Below are 17,361 nucleotides of genomic sequence, written 5' to 3' on the forward strand. Positions count from 1 at the left end.
TGCTAGAAGCTGAATTTATGTAGCTGGTGCTCTGCAGATTTGCGCTATCTGCCTGCAGCAGTTGATTGTGCGGAACAGCAGCGGAAGATGCGGCCATAGCTTGCCATATGTAGTACCTGCCTCGTGTACACCTGATCAATGTAGGAAGTGAAGCGTGATCCATGTGTATTTACTCAGAAATAAGTCCTCTTGTATTCGCAGGGTCATATTCCCATACACGTGTGCACAGGACTGAAGCCTTAGCTTGCAATCCTGAATGCACTTACTATGGAGCAAGCTGCATTGAACACAGTGGAACTTGCTACTGTGTAAAGCATAGGATGTCACTGTCAGACTCCCAAGGTGCCACAGTGCTTTCCATCTGTTCTCTTCATAGCAGGAAACAAAGCAGTCATTTGTGCTTAGTTCATTTCACCCAGCACCATTTCTGTGTAGCCTTCACTCATCATTCATTTTGGTACAGAAGCCCCACTGAAGTGAAGATTGTGCTGCAGCAGTGCTTGGTAGATGGCTCCCTGCATTTGTTTCAGTAAGCCTCTGCATTCTCTTCCTGATGAATACAGCTGCTGATGTTGAGTTATCTGCTAGGAAATTTCAAAATGGACAAAGAAAGTTGAAACCCATGTTTAATTTCACTCTGTGAGTAATTAGACACTGCGGCATTGCCACAGGATGTGGTTAGGAGAAACAATGCTTCAGCAATATTCTAACACAAATTTTGGGTGTGGGAGAGAGAGAGAGAGAAAGACCAAATGGTCTGAAGCTTATGGTTGCAGTCCACTTTCACTGTAGTTGTCCTGTTATCTCTAGTGAGATTCCCTTGAGTAAATGGTGTGCAACCTACATTCTGTGCTGTTTAATGGGAGCAATTATTATTTTATTTGTACGGAATGGTACACCCCACTTTAGAGTCAGAGCTTTGGATTTGAATAGACCCAGGATATTATAACTGCTATGTTACGTGGTAGGGAATTGGCAGAAAATCCAAGAAGCACTCTTCTCTAGTGGAATTGGAATATACATTGTGTCCCCTGAAGAGCCAGGATTAAAATGTGAACAGATAGCAGATTTGCAAGAGCTACTCAGCCAACTTTAGTGACTTTCTCTCCTCTACTTTCTCCTCCTGATCTGTCCACAGGAGGTCTGTGGATCCAGCCAGTTATGGTACATGTATGTTAAGTAGGATCTGGCTATATCAGGTTCCTACAAGTGTTGTTGTTGTTTGTTCTTGCTGTTGTTACCTACATAGTTCCATCACTGTACATGGCACTTTACAGAATACAAGAGAACAGGCTACTGGCCAATGGCTTTTCAATATAAAATTCAACATGGGGGAAATAGAGAAAGGGAAGGGAAGTAGAGGCAGGGCTAAACAGGGAAGCAATATACATTAGTTTCAGTCACACATCCTTAGCCTTAGTTCAGGCTGTGTTCTACTGGGCATGGGAACTAGTGTGCTGTGCCAAAGGCTTCATGGAAGAAGCGGGTTTTGAAAAGGTAACCCCATGAAGCAATAGAGGTGCCATCTGTTAGCCGTCACTTTAAATAATGCAGATGGGTTTTAGAGAGAAAAGAAACTGGTAATACTCTACAGGGTAATCTGAACAAAAACTTCCAAAAATTCTGCTGAATATTCAATCTTCGGTAAATCTCATCTTGTTAAACTGATCTATCTTACTGTAAGATAATTCCTCTCCCTGGAGAAATGTTGTGAAGAGGCTCACTTCTTAACATTTGTGTTATCATTCAATAGGCTCAGCCACCAACATATAGATATATCTCATAGCTACTGGAACGGTGGATTAGGAGGCAACCAGAAAAGGGCAGAGGCAAGAATGTGTTGCTTGCAAATTCCCTGGCTGCTGGACTCGCCCTCTAGGAGAGACCAAGACAAAGGGGCAGTTTATTCCTGCAGCTCTGTCCAACTAGCTTGACACCAGAGATGAATTTGTTCCTCGAAAGAGGAGGAGGTAGAAAAAGAGCAAGAAAGTCCAGCCAAAGGAATAAAGCATAACGGAGATGGGAGAAAGGAGAAAAGAAGTAGCAGAAAAAGAGAGAACAAAAATGAAATGGAAAAGGAGGAAAGAATCAAAGAAAACTGCATCCAAGCTTGGACAGGTGGGTAGATGACTAATAAACTGACCCTTGAATTCTTGCAGATTCCAAGTTAACACACACACACCTTAATCTAGGTGTGCTACTATAAGCTGTTGTAATTTTTAAAGAGGGGACAAAGTTTTAAAGTAACAAAAAAGGGGGGGGGAAAGAAATCATTTGCTCTATGAATCATGTTGAATAGCAAGCATTTCAAAAGGTTTGCAAACTTCAAAAAGACAAAAAAACCCCAGCAAATTAGCTTTAGCTTTTCAAAATTTGTTGTCCTGCTGTGGCAAAGTAGCAAGTTTGAAGTGGAAGAGCTGAAATAAGCAATTGGCAAATAGCTTGCAGTTGCAGGGGAGGAAATGGACTGATTATCATGAAAGATCAATTGAGCTGAGTCAGTCTTACAAAAGGAGGACTATTAAGTTTGCTACAGGTGGCAATATATCTGAACATTGTAATATCTCTCAGACCTGTCAGTAATTCCTAATTAGTTCTTCTGAGGGTATGATTATGTATTTCTTGTATTTTGAACTTTGTTTGATGGTTGATGTACCATAATAAACATTTGATTTATTGAATCATGCAAATCCCCAACTGCAGTCTGAAATAGTCAGGGTTGGCCCACCTGTGAGGCAGACTGAGGCAGCCACCTTGGGCACCCCCATGGGTGCCCTGCCCACCCTGCTGCCTCCGCTGGTGGCAGAGAAGCGGTGGTGGCTTCCGTGAGATCTTGCAAGAGCTCTGTGTCACTTTGTGGGCACTGCTACACAATCCAAGGTAAGGGTGCCTTCAGCAGGGGTAGTGGGGCAGGACTGGAGTGGGGCAGTCAATATGTTTGCTACCTGGGTTGCTCTTTGTATAATTAGACTGCAATATTTGAATGGCAGACATGTATTCAGATGGTGATGATGTGCTCAGCAGCCAACTTAGGAAGGGAAATAATAGAATGCAAATAAGGGGGCATTTAACAGAAGGTCTAATCAAGGAGGAGATGTGAAGAGCCTTAGAAAGAAATGCTGGGAATATGTGCATACAAGATATTTAATGACTAAAATGGTAAATGCATGCATATTTACTTGTAGGCCAGATTCTTGTGATCCTAATTCTGTGTGTGTCATTCCCATGCCTCAGATTAGATTGTACACATGGTGAGAAACAGTATATGCATGCTCCTCAACTGGGTCAGTGTGTGAACCAGCCTTCAGTCAAGGGCTGGAAATATTTAGCTCTAGTGAGGGTGAAATCCCCCTTCTTGAATCATATATTTCAGTCTTTCTGAGCTCTCTGAGAGATCTCTTAAGTACACACCCGCATAAAACTGCAGGGGTCAGCAAACTTTTTCAACAGGGGGCCAGTCCACTGTCCCTCAGACCTTGGGGAGGGGGGCAGACTGTATTTTGAAAAAAAAAATGAATAAATTCCTATGCCCCACAAATAACCCAGAGGTGCATTTTAAATAAAAGCGCACATTCTACTTATGTAAAAACACGCTGATTCCTGGACCATCCACAGGCCGGATTCAGAAGGCGATTGGGCCGGATCTGGCCCCCGGGCCTTAGTTTGCCTACCCATGGCATAAAGAGTTTCTAGGCTCAGAAACACCCAGCCAAGTGCTACTCTTCTACTGCCACAAGCCCTGTACTACTCATCCACCTCCCTACCCCATTTCCACGCATTCCTAACCATCAAATTTCAAAAGAAGGGAATCTGCCGTGAACTCAGCATAGACAAATGGTAAAAAAACAACAACTCACCCTAAGTTCCTGTGGTTGCTAACTGCAATGATGTATACATTTCAATATCACAATGTGCAGTGTTTCCATAAAAAGATAGCAGCACTATTTATGCCCACTGCAGACTTGCAACCATAGCATAAGATGGACAATTTCCCCAGTCTTTGCTGCCAATTTGCCCCCCCCCCTTATAATGATAAGAAAAGAGGGAGTGGGAAGGAAACCAGTAGCATATCAAAATTAACCTATATAGGTATAGTATACTGTATACCTATAACTGGGTTAGCCAGTGTAGTGCCCTCCAAGCAATCAACCACAGCCTTCACCAGCTGTGGTCAACATGGCCAAAGATCAGGAATCACAAGAACTGTAGTCCAGCAACATCTGAAGGGACCCACATGGATTATCCTTCTCCTATAACACACCCTACACCTATCTATCCAAGACTGGAGATCTGCAGGGAAAGGTCTTCTGAAGCTCTGGCTAGTACCTGTGGTACATTGGGTGCTGGTGTGCTGTAGGACCTTTTCTGAAGTGCCAGCTGTAGAATACCCTCCCATCAGAAATGTGGCTAGCATGAGTTTGGGTGGCAGCTCAAACATCTCTTCACTGAGGTACCGTATTGGCCCGAATATAAGCCACACCCAAATATAAGCTGTACCTTTAAAATTCATGGGGGGGGGGAGAAAAAAAGACAGTACCCAAACATAAGCTGCTCCTTTAAAATTCCCTCTCACACCTGTTCCGTTTTACCATATGTCTATTTCATCAGTGATATCGTAAAAGCCAGTTTTTGTAAGGTCGTGAATTTGAGCCACACTTTAACTTTTCACGGTCGGAATTTGGAAAAAAAAGGTGAGGGTTATATTCAGGCCAATACGGTATCAATACGGTTGATAAGTCATTCATTTGTAATGGAGTACTGTTTTGTGCTGTTTGCTTGGTATGTGTTGCAATACTGGCCTTAATTTGTTACATTGTGTTTTATAATTTCAACAGTAAGATTTATATGTATAAACCACCCTTATGATGTTGTGCGACATAGTGGTTTATTAGAAAACATATAAATAAAAATAGGGGAGGCTGGTAGCCATGGAAGGCTAGTGTCAAGTAGTCACAAATCAAGCTGAAAGTTAGTGTCCTATTGGTTAGTTAAAAAATGTGTTTGACTTGATGCATACTGGCTTAGGATTGTTCAAAACCCTCATTTCTTAAACACATTGCTATCACTTTTAAGTACAAAAGTGGTGGCTAACATTCACATTTATCTTTGGAAAGAGCAACTGCGCACAGGTAGAAACAAAATTATATGCCATATATGGTGCATGTGCTCTTTGTGCTGTATCGTCATGGAATATAAAGAACATGGTGATTTCTATTGCTGAGTCCCAATACAGCTTGTTTAGCTTTCTTTTGTTATTGAGGGTAAGATAGACTGACTGGGAGCAAATATGAACTTGCATCGCTTTGACATGTTGACCTAAATTAAATGATGCAGATATAATGGTGTTTAATGAATGCAGCTAGCTTACAAGCACCAGCAGGAGAAAAACACCTCTTTTCTAACTGGAGACAACTGATACCAGCAGGGATGTGAAGAAAGGAAAATTAAATCTGATCAACAAAGGAATGTTTTTGCTGGTTTTATTTGTTGCTCTGCCTGGTTAGGTTTACATTATTACGAGTGTAGGTCTGTTACAGGGATGGCTTGCCTGTAGCCCACCAAATGTTGTTGAACTCCAACTGCTATCAGCCCTAACCATCATGACCAATGACCAGGGATGGTGGGTTTTGTAATCTGGCAACATCTGGAGGGTGACAGGTTGGGTACCCCTGGTTTAAATGTTTCTTGAAAGTAATTTCCCCTTCAAGTGGGTTTCCCTCTGAACCTATACTGCTAGTTATAAATACAGTGAACCTCCACTCTCCCATGGAATTCTTCCATACTTAATCTAGATAAAGGTAAAGGGACCCCTGACCATTAGGTCCAGTCGTGGCCGACTCTGGGGTTGCGGCGCTCATCTCGCTTTATTGGCCGAGGGAGCCGGCGTACAGCTTCTGGGTCATGTGGCCAGCATGACTAAGCCGCTTCTGGCGAACCAGAGCAGCACATGGAAACGCCGTTTACCTTCCCGCTGAAGCAGTACCTATTTATCTACTTGCACTTTGACGTGCTTTCGAACTGCTAGGTTGGCAGGAGCTGGGACCGAGCAACGGGAGCTCATACTTAATCTAGGAGAAGAAGAAAAAAGGATATGAATTTTATGAAAAAGCACATGCAAAAGGGTAGTCAAAACCTTTGGTTAACCTATTTGGTATGAAAAGACCTTATCTGAAATCTAAAAAGTACATACTAACTGTAAATTTGAAATGTCAGGTTGAGTCATTTTTTAATTACCCCAAGTACATTAATTTCTCTGTTTTTTGAATGAAAACCTTCCCAATGCCTGCTTTCCCTTGATTATTTCCAGCAGTAGCCATGTGTAGTATAATGTCTCATTCTGCTCAGAATGGGTCGGATTGGGGGGGGGCATTTTATCAGGATCGGACCCACAGCAGGTGGCAAAGGATGAAAGCCCCTGCTCCCCAGATTGGGGCCTCTGTACCTGCTATTTAACTTTTAAAAGCCAATGACATAATTGATAATTGTATGAAGGGCATGAATTGTTATTTGCACTGGTGGATATCCAAGTTGAATACAGATACCAATGATCTGAAATAAGTTTATTTTCTGCATGCAACAGTCAGATAAACAATGCAAATGCAGTGGGACTTCAAAAGCTAACCAGAGTCTTATGCTATCCACCTTTGCATGACAACCAGATGGCTAAATTAAACATTATTACCTTTTGCTAAACAAAAAAAGACTAAGCTAACACAAGCAAATCAGTCATGAGTAAACTCATGATCAAATATGGAGTGAAAAAAGAAGCTATGAAAAGGATGGCTTATAATTTCCTCTCTCGGCATACGCTCTTGTTGTTACTTTGTGTTCTGGCACCTACTTAAAGGGTCTGGATGGATTTCTGTTTCCACCCACCCTTGTTCTGGTGGGTTCAGTTTCATAAACGCAGAATGTCTATCATCTGTGAAGGTGAAATTTAACGGCATTTTGCTTTTATGCATGCCAGTTGGTATGTAGGGATGGTGATGATTTTCTCAACAATTGAACTTGCACTTGAGCGGAGCCCTGTTAATTCAATCTACAGTCAGAAGAATAGGTTGGGTCCTGGTGTGTGAGAGTGAGTGAAGTGTCAAAGGCCAGGGTAAAGAAGCATAGAGCTGGAAGGGACCCTGAGGATTTAGTTCAACTCCTTGCCATGCAGCTGTCAAGAGATACGTCTTCTGCAGCTACACCTTTGTAGGGAAGGAATTGCACAGCTTAGGAGCTGCCACAGAGAGTGCTCCTTCCTAAACCACCATTTCCCAAACTTGCAAGGGCAGTGGTACTACCAAGATGGTCCCCCTCTGTTGATCTTAACTCCTGGGAGGGTCTGTAGGGCAAGAAGGACACATTCTCCCACTCTGTTCTCTGAAATTATTGGTCCTGTCTCTTGCTGTTGATCAGCATAGCAGAACTGTAAGCACTTCATCCATTTTCCATGAAATAGTTATATTTGCACTAACTAGTGACACCATCATGTTATGTGGAGTTGACAGAAACGAAACTTGGGCTGGATAGAACTGCCTTATTATGATATAACTCCTCACACCCACCTCTACTAGCTCTCACTCTGAAAACTGGTACAGCAAAGCTGTCAGATGTAAAACTGAGACTCTGAAGTAGAAACTGTCAACAGCCAGCAAAGTACCCTAATTTGCTGAGGGGTTTGTCCCTGTTTCCCCTAAATATGCAATAGGATGCATCAATTTTCCATCCACTTAAGTAGTTTTTAGCAATAATTGTTTTTAAAAATGTAATCATACAAACATACACAAAGCAGGCAAAGCATGCATAAGCTCACCCCAAAATAATATCAAAATACTGGGGTATACAAGCAAATGGAAAAGAAGACTAGATTCAAAAATAATAATTTCTAGGTATTAGAAAAGCAGGTGTGAAAGAGATTATTCTGAAAAGATCACAGCCACAACATTTTTGTGCTTCAAGAATATGCAGCAAATAATATTTAACCATAGAGTTAGAACCTGGAAGTGATCTAGTCCTTGTGTGGAGAGCATGTCAGACAGCAATGCATATTATGCTTAAATGAGAGTTACTGATACATTGTGGATACCAGTTGTTGGGAATCACAACTGAGGAAAGTGGTGTTACACTCTGCTTATGGGTTTTCCATAGGCAACTGGTTCGCCGCTGCAAGAACAGGATGTTGGCCTAGATGTAGGTAAATCACATTCAATTAAAACTATTTGGAAATAAGATATTTATGGCTGGAATTTAGACCAGAACGCTGATTCTGAAATAGTTTCTCCCAATAATACAATGGCATTTGTATTTACACCCCCTTTTTGAGGTGTGTATGTCCTTTTTTAAACTTGTTTCTGCCTATAATTACCCGTGTTTCATCTCTACGTAAAGCTCATGTGTTGATGTTTGGTTCCCTTAAACCAGTGTTTCCCAACCGGTGTTCCGCGGCACACTAGTGTGCCGCGGGACGTTGCCTGATGTGCCGTGGGAGGGAGGCGGGCGAGTCGGGCGGCGAGAGGCGGGGCGGCGGCGGCGAGGATCCGCGTCGAGCCAGGGGCGGCTCCGCGGTGGTGGTGCCGAGGTTTCTCTCTCCATTCTCCCCTCACACACACACACAGGAAATAACACAGGATCAGCTGACAGGACCCGGCCAATGGGGCGGCGGCGGGGCAGCGCGTGCAAAAGGGAGCAGCGCGAGACAGCGGACGAGGAGGAGGCCGGCATGTCCGGGCAGCAGCAGCAACAACAGCAGCAGCAACTCCCGGCGACGGCTCCTCAAGCCCCGGGCAACCCTACTCCCTCACCAGCCTCGGCCGCCCTCCTGCTCCACCCGCCGCCGCCTCCCCCGCCGCCGCCGGCCACCTCGGCCCCGCCGCCGCCCCCTCCTCCGCCCGCTATCGCCGCCGCCACCACAACAGCCGCCGTCGCCTCAGCTGGGCCCATGCCTGCCGGGAGCGGCGGCAGCAGCAGCAGCAGCGCCCCGGCGTCCTTCCCTCACGGCGGCGACCCTGCCCTGAACGAGCAGGAGAAGGAGCTCAAGCGGCACCTCAAGCGGCTCTAGCCGGCCGTGGACGAGCAGGAGACGCCGCTGCCGCGCTCCTGGAGCCCGAAGGACAAATTCAGCTACATCGGCCTCTCGCAGAACAACCTGCGCGTCCACTACAAAGGTAGAGGGACGGAGGGAGGGCGAGGCCGAGGCCACCGCCATCCCCAGGCCCCCTCCGCCTCTTCCTCCGAAAGGCAGGCTGAGAAACTCCCAGGGAAGCTCTGAACGTCTCCCCCGAAACCGTCGGGAGGCTTCGGTTGTTGCCTTTCTCCGCCGAGGTCGGTGGACCCCGAGCCTAGGCTTCCTTCCCGCACCCTGCTTTCCGAAGACCGCACACCAGTTGGGCCAGTACATATTTCCCTCCCGTGACTGGAGCGGAATAGCCCTTTCTCTTCTTCCCCAACCCTTGTCGTTGGAGGAGTCCCTCAGTCCCTCGCTTTGCTGCCTCCTCCCCCCCACCCCCAAAGCTTGGAGGTTCCCCGGCAAGGGGGAGGGGAAAAATTGAAACTTGCACTTTCATGCGTCCCTCCCTGACGTCACGGGGCTGTAATGGTGGTGTGCCTCGAGATTTTTTTCATCAAACAAGTGTGCCTTTGCCCAAAAAAGGTTGGGAAACACTGCCTTAAACAGCACATTCTCTACCCACTCGACCTCCTTAAGTGAACTATTGCCTGTTGTCAAACCTTGTCTTGTCTGTGTTTCTGCTGCTTAACCTACATTTCATCTAGTGAGAAAAAAGCCCCATGTCTATCAATGTGTATGGCACATTTTTGATGTGATTTGTGTCACAGTGTCAAATTGTGTTTATTTACTGTGAAATAAGAAATCAGTCCTTTTAGAATGATAGTGTTTAATGTTAAATGGTTCAATCTTCAGAAATGTATATGTGTACAATGGCTTATTTAAGAAGGTGGCTAAATGCCCAAGAGGTTATCTGCAAACCTCACCCAGTTATTAGGGGTGCTTGAAGGACCCATTCTTTGTGAATTCTGATTTGAATTGGCTTGATCTGCCCTTCCTTATTAATCTGTGGATAAGAACACAGCTTATCTGGCAGATTTTTCTCTTCTCTGAATTTTGTGGAGCAGTTCTCTGCTAAAAAAGCATAGCAAAAATGTATATATATCAACATGTAGCATAAATTGCATTTAGAAATTTGTATTTTGTGAGAAAATAGGATCAAAACTATGTACTTAAATACAAAATTTCAAGTAGGTTTTTTTGGACGGGGGCAGAATCACATATTAATGTGGGGGAGAGAGAGAGAGTAGATGTGTCTAATTTATGTGACACTGACATGGGCCATGAACAAACTGAACCGTCAATCCCTAATTTGAATTTAGTTCAGCTATAGAGACTTCTGATAATTAAACTGGATGTGACTTACTTCTGAGTAAACTTGTTTAGGATTACAGAGCAACTTCTATTAAATTCCAGCTAATTAAGTTCTCTCTTTGTTTGACAGGCACATTTATTTAAAAGTTATCAGAGACACAAGCTGACTCCTCAGTTGTGTTACGTGGCCATTTATTCATTTTACATAGTCAACAGTCAACTGAGACAATTTTTCACAGATTAATTCATACTCTGCATATGCTGTGCATTTCAAGTATTATATACATTAAAGGTAAAGGTAAAGGTACCCCTGTCCGTATGGGCCAGTCGTGCCCGACTCTGGGGTTGCGCGCCTGTCAGGGGTTCAGGAGCAGAGGCAAGGGCAAGGGAGGAAACAGAGAGCGAAGGGGAGGAGGCAGAGGAAAAGATGAGTGATGACGACGACCCGAGATCTCCGAGTCTTTCCAGTGAATCAGAAGATTCACAGAAAGGAGCACCAGTGGCCAGGGCAAGGGGGGAGCCTAGGGGGACACCCCAGGGAGATAGAGCCAGAGGGGACTCAGAGGAGAGCAGTTGGAAATCAGGACCAGCGTCACCGCCAGAGAGCAGGGAAAAGGAAGAGAGCCAGGGATCAAGCGCTGGCAGCTCACAACAGGGGGGAGGGCATGAGTCAGGAGTGGCCACACCTCCATCGGGGAGCGAAGAAACGGTCAGACGGAAAGTGGAAAGTTGGGCGCGCGCGCCAAGTTCAAATGCACAGGGAAGTGACGCAGTAGGCAGCCCTGAAGGAGAGCCAAGTCCTAAAGCCCGGCGCAAGGAGACAGGAGAGTCCGGGGGGTCGACGTCAGAAGAATCCAGGAAGGAAGAGACCCCGGGGGGCAGAGGGACCCAGAGGAGAACAGTCAGGCGGAAAAGGTGGAGCAGGGCTAGGATATTAAGTTGGTGCGCAAGGGGCGGAGACTCAGACGGGACTTCGCCGATCTAGCCATTAGACGTAGAGTTGCACGCAGCAGCTTGAGAATGGAAAATGTAACTCAATAAAGACTTTTACTAAATGATCGCTGGCTAGCGTGATCCTCTGTGAGCTAGGATCTGGAAGCAGCTCTGACAGCGCCCATCTCGCTTAAGAGGCTGGGGGCCAGCGCTGTCTGAAGACACTTCCGGGTCACGTGGCCAGCGTTACCAAGCTGCATCTGGCCAGCCAGCGCAGCACACGGAAACACCGTTTACCTTCCTGCCAGTAAGCAGTCCCTATTTATCTACTTGCACCCGGGGGTGCTTTCGAACTGCTAGGTTGGCAGGCGCTGGGACCGAGCAACGGGAGCGCACCCCGCCGTGGGGATTTGAACCGCCGACCTTTCGATCGGCAAGCCCTAGGCGCTGAGGCTTTTACTCACAGCGCCACCCGTGTCCCATTACATACATTACCTTAGTATTAATTACCACAATTCCACATGATAGTACAGTATTATTATCACCTAGTGGTGATATTTATGCCTGAGGCCAGATTTGGAAAAGGCACTTGCTTCCTCTCACACTTAAGCACTATGATGTTTTAGGTCTTAGTGAATTAATATAATTGAAATCAATTGGATTTTTCTTGCATATACTATCCCCCTACCCATTAATCTTAAGTACATAAAGATGCTATCCAGAGTAAACCCATTCAAATCAATGGATCTAACTTAATCATGTCCTTTAATTTCAATGGCTCTGCTCTGAGTAAACCTTAGCAGAATGGCACACTCTCATACGAATCCTATCCTAGTTTCAGCTTTCTGATGAAGTATGGTTACTTTGAAAGCCTTTGCAGGGACAAGAGAAACAACGCATGTTAAAGCAAGATCCGAAAACAAAGCCAGCTCAGAACAAAGCATGGGAATGATGCCTGAGAACAGCAAAGTTTAGGTTTTCCTGCTAGGTGACTGAGTGACTTTAGATAGCTCGACAGGAAGTTGCTGCTGCTTTGAGGTGGCATGTTAAACTTTCTCAGAAATGTGCTTGCCATGTGATGTTTTCACTGTTTGCAAATGCTGTGACTCATTTGCCACTATGAGGAAGAACTATTGACTTATGAAGGTGAAAGCATACTGTTGTGAGTTTGGGGGATTCCACTTTTGAATTAGCCGGGCAAGGGTCGCAATGCCCATATGTACAGGTCTTTAGTATAAGAAAGGAAGTTCAATTGGCTGGTTTAGTTGAACCAAAGAATGGTTCTTGTTGATGTTGCTTACTTAATGTTTTACTTTCTATAATAAATATTCTCTAAGCATTCTGCCTTTAAATAATAAATAAATATTCTCAGCAACTGCATCAAAAGCAAACTTGGAAGAGAGAGGGGGAAAAGACAGTGACAAACAATGCATCACAATGGCTTCAGATGTGCAAACTCATGGTTTATGCAGCGATTCCTTAGCAGTTGGGGAAATGATTGATGGGGGGGGGAGCACTGATGTGGAGTGTGGCATTTGCCCACACATTATGGAGATGTTGTACTGGGGGAGAGAGAGAAAGGGTTGATAGGCTGACCAATAAGAAAGCCCAGGGGTGGAGCTTGGCAGTTAGTTCGGTTGGTTTCTTGTGGGTGGGAGGCATAGGAGTCAGAGTGAGTTAGACACAGGGGGGAGACAGAGAGAGTGAATCGGATTAGTGTTTCAAAGTACAGTCATACCTCGGGTTACAGACGCTTCAGGTTGTGCGTTTTTGGGTTGTGCACCGTGCCAAACCTGGAAGTACCAGAACAGGTTACTTCCGGGTTTGGGCACTCGCGCATGTGCAGAAGTGCCAAATCACAACCTGTGCATGCGCGGCGCTGCAGGTTGCGAACACTGCGAGTTGCAAACGTGCCTCCCACACGGATCACATTCGCAACCCGAGCATCCACTGTATTTAAAACTTGTTTGCGTTCACAATAAACTAGAATCTTTGCTAATACATTTCAACCTGACTGAGTCTGAATATATTACCGGGGAAACCTTGTTGGTGGCAGTGGAAGAGATAAGCCATGGTGGTGTAGGGTCAAAAGTCTGTGGAACGACCGGGCGGGGGGGGGGGGCTCTGTGCGGACGCCACATGAAGTTTTGCTTCTGCCTGGGCTATCTGCCTGTAATAGTGATGATCCATTGTTCAGGGCAGGACTAGGTCCAAATGCTTGCTCACTTGCCCGTCTCTCATTTAGCTTGGATTAAGTGGTCATCTGGAATTAAAAATTCCTAGTTTTTTAAATGCTAAAGAAATTTCAGTAGGCATAGTTGCAATCTGGGAAGCTACTTACTTAAAATATTTCAGGGTGATCTAGCTGCCTTTCGAGGGTTACTCCCTAGAGGGTGCCATATGCTTACTAATTTCCTGCAGTTCCTCATTTGTCTGTTTGCTAACAGTAGTATTTTGAAGAAATTATGTCACTCTTTAACTGAGAGATATTGTGATTCTCTGTCTGTCTGATGCAAGAGGTTTTATTTTTCAAATGGATGCTGCTCCCCTTTCTAAATAACAGTCTATGCACAACAACAACAGCAGTAACAACAACAGCAACACATTCACCCTCATCAACAGCAACTATATCTGCCCACCGTTTGTAATAAGACAGTTAGAGGGATTCAGAATTTTCTTTATATTGATTTCTCTCTTGATCCATTTCTTTTGAACAATGTATTGTCGGTTGTCGGTTGGTTCCTGTGCTGTGACACATTTTCACTTCAATACTGAAAAAGTTGTTCTTTCAGTGTGCACATTTTAAATTACTTTGTGTTTATCATACTCGAGTTTGCTTTTTCGTTGCAGAGAGTAAGCGGGGTGCCGCGGGAATCTGTAATTGGTCCTGTTCCAATTTATGTATTCATCACTGACTGCTAGATATTCCTAGTTAACTACCACTTCTGTTTGCTCATTCCGTAAGTGCTCTGCTTCTTGAACAGTTCCTTTTGTCTCATCTGATCCAGCTTCTATTTTGTGTCACTTTATTGCACTAGATGGACCATTTCTCACAATGATAATGGTGGTTCTTATCCTTTCCCCCTGGGCTGTGAATGTGCTTTGAGTTTTCTTTCATTTGCATGTGTCTGTAACATAGCAGGAGTAGCTAGCTGCAACATATAGCAATGAATATCATATATTTTAAAAGTGCTCTTGAAGCACATTCAGAGTGCTACAGATCTCATTCTCAGAACTGCAAATCACCGGTCTTGGCCTCTAGTTCTTAGGAGTCCTCAACTCATAAGAATACGTGAGAGCCAATGTGGTGCAGTGGTTGGGAGAGTATTGGTCTAGGACCTGGGAGACCAGGTTCAAATACCAACTCAGCCATGAAGCTGACTGGGTGACCTGGAGTCAGTCCATGCTTCCCAGCCTAACCTACTGGACAAGGTTGATGTGAACATTAGATGAGGAGGGGGCGATGGTGAAATATAAATGCAATAAATACCCGGTAAATAAGATGCAATCCAGCAAATGGAAAAATGTTAGTTGTGGCACTGAGAACAATGAGATAGGATGAATGTATGAGTAACTGATTTGAATCAAGGTGATTTTAATAGGTGTTTTTCCTTGGTGATTTAATATAGCAATTTAGACGTATTGCTTTACAGATGAATGGAGCTCATACGACTTAAGCATAAAGACTTTGGCCATACTGCCAACCGACTGATTGACTAATTGTTTCAATTTACATCTTGCCTTTCATCACTTGTGTGATCCCTGGCTAAGTAATTTCAATCAGAAAAGCTATACCGAAAGATAAAAAGTGCAATCTTACAAAAATAAATTCTGTCAACAGTCAGAAAGGATATGAACAGAATCTGACCTAAAGCAAGAGAAGTTGAAGAGATCTAATTTTGAAATAAGACTGCGGGACTTATTATATGGGCCTTTCCAATGGAATCTGCTAGAGAGGGTGACAATTTTGGAAGGAAAAAAAGTTTGGTGGTTCAAGCCCAAATAGTTGACCTGCTGTGCTGACGGGTTGTCTTCCTCTCTTCAGCCCAGAACACTTCTTCTGGCATGGAGGCAATAGAGTTTGAGACTCTTAATCTCAGGGTTGTGGGTTTGAGCCCCACAACAGGTGAAAGATTTCTGCATTGCAGGAGGTTGAACAAGATGATCCTCATGGTCCCTTCCAATGCTGCTGTTCTATGATTCTGTTTTCCCCAATCTTATTTTTATCAGACTGAACATGCCCAACACCTTCAACTTTTTGACTGCTTGCCACAGTGCTCATCATCGTTTTGCATTCCTCTGCATCCCTTCCAGGTTGCCTCCTTCCTTCTTAAAGTGTGATGCCCCAGAACACCATAGTCCAAACGGCATGTGCCTAGATGGATCTGGGTGAAAGGATCATCCTACCTTTTGGGTAGTAACCTGGTTTGTTCAAGATGTTTTGGACTACTGTGGCCAGCATCCCTGAGCATTGGCCATGCTGGCCAGAGATGAAAAGAATTGTAGTCCAGTTTGGACTACCTGGATGACACCAGGTTGAAGAAGTCTTCAGTAGATTATTAACTGGGCCCTTCCAGATCTCCAAATCTAGTTTATACATTGCTGCCTGTATAAAGATAATTTTGTAAGATACCCAGTAAATAAATGGCTGGTTAACAGTAACTAAGTGGAGTTGCTGCTTTCCTTTTCTGCAACCCATTTGGCCTACAGTTGCCTTAATTTGAAGCACAAAACTCCTCTGGCTTGTCACCCACACATCAGGGTGACCAAGATGATAAAGGGTCTGGAAGGCAAACCTTATGAGGAATGGTTGAGGGAGTCGGATATGTTTAGCCCAGATAAGAGGAGACTGATGGGAGCTATGATAGTCATCTTCAAATACCTGAAGGGGTGTCTCATGGAAAATAGAGCAAGTTTGTTTTCTCTTGTTCCAGAGGGAACAGCCCGAACCAATGGCTTCAATTTACAAGAAATGAGATTCCAACTAAACTTAAGGAATAACTTTTTGATAGTAAGAGCTGTTCAAACAGTGGAATGTACTCCCTCAGGAGGTGGTGGACTCATCTTCCTTGGAGATTTTTAAGCAGAGGTTGGATGGCCATCTGTCATGGGTGCTATAACTGAGATTCCTGCATTTCAGGAGGTTGGAGTATGGTGCTCAGGAACCGTTCCAACTCTACAATTCTACAGTTCTATGAATTACAAAGAGTTTGTCTTGTTCCCTTGGGGTAGGCTTTGTTCTCTTCATACTTCTTTATAGTGATTATAAGCCACAGCTGCTTCCTAGCCGTATCTCGAGCAATTCTTCTCTGTCTCCTTATTAAAGCATTTAAAGAGAATGGACCTGATCCAGGACTGTTCAGTTCTGTGGGAATTTTCCTCCACTAGTTTTTCAAAGGGATTTGGAAAAGAATTGTCTGGCATCCAGTTGCATGGTGAAATTGGGCCTTGTTGCCATAGAAACCAAGCACTCCAGTATGATATGAGTAAAATAACAGCAGCAGCCTGTCATGCCAGGGACATTAATATTGCCCAAGGCCATGCAGCAGACACTAGAAGAGCAAACTACATACACCATAATGGAAGTTAGTCAAACTCAGACTGGTGCTATTAAGACCAGCAATGATAACTATTTTAGTCTCTTATCTCCCAAAAGGGTCAGCTTCATCCTAATGTGCAGAAGGAAAGTAATGAAAGGACAAGTGGGGCAGGCAAGAGGCAGCGAGGCATCCCATTTTGAAGCTGGAATGACAGCACTGTGTTGCTGCAAGTGTATTTGAAGAAATGAAACTGCTAAGCACAAAAAAGTATGCCTTGGACTTTTCTAATGTGTAACTTTCCTATGCGCCAGATCATGATTCAAGAGAAGGAGTTTTCTAGTGAGATGACCTGGGGGGGAGGGGGAGCAAAGCGTTTCCTGGAAGGATGCTAACAAAACTCAAGGCGGATAGATGCAAATGCTGTTTACTATGCCTGTTTGCCTCTCATATATGCATACATGACAGAGCGAGAGAGAATAGATCAAAGTACTGCAGTCAGTTCACTCTTGATACAAGCAAAGA

At 44.4% G+C, this 17,361-nt stretch overlaps 1 protein-coding gene across 8 annotated transcripts in view; it reads left to right on the forward strand.

Annotated features, from left to right (window-relative positions):
* DOCK10 (dedicator of cytokinesis 10) overlaps positions 1-17,361 on the forward strand; it is a 215,165-nt gene that overhangs the window by 39,585 nt on the left and 158,219 nt on the right. For 2 of the 8 annotated variants that reach the window (XM_082221653.1, XM_082221654.1), the window contains exon 1: positions 1,918-2,118. The exons of the other annotated variants lie outside the window; for them this stretch is intronic. In XM_082221653.1, the coding sequence (XP_082077779.1) occupies positions 2,020-2,118 (99 nt within the window). In that variant the 5' untranslated portion in view covers positions 1,918-2,019. Of the gene's footprint in view, positions 1-1,917; positions 2,119-17,361 lie in introns of those variants that run through there. 8 annotated transcript variants of the gene reach the window in all.

This window comes from Podarcis vaucheri (assembly GCF_965113315.1).
Source record: "Podarcis vaucheri genome assembly, chromosome: 5".
NCBI lineage: Eukaryota > Metazoa > Chordata > Lepidosauria > Squamata > Lacertidae > Podarcis > Podarcis vaucheri.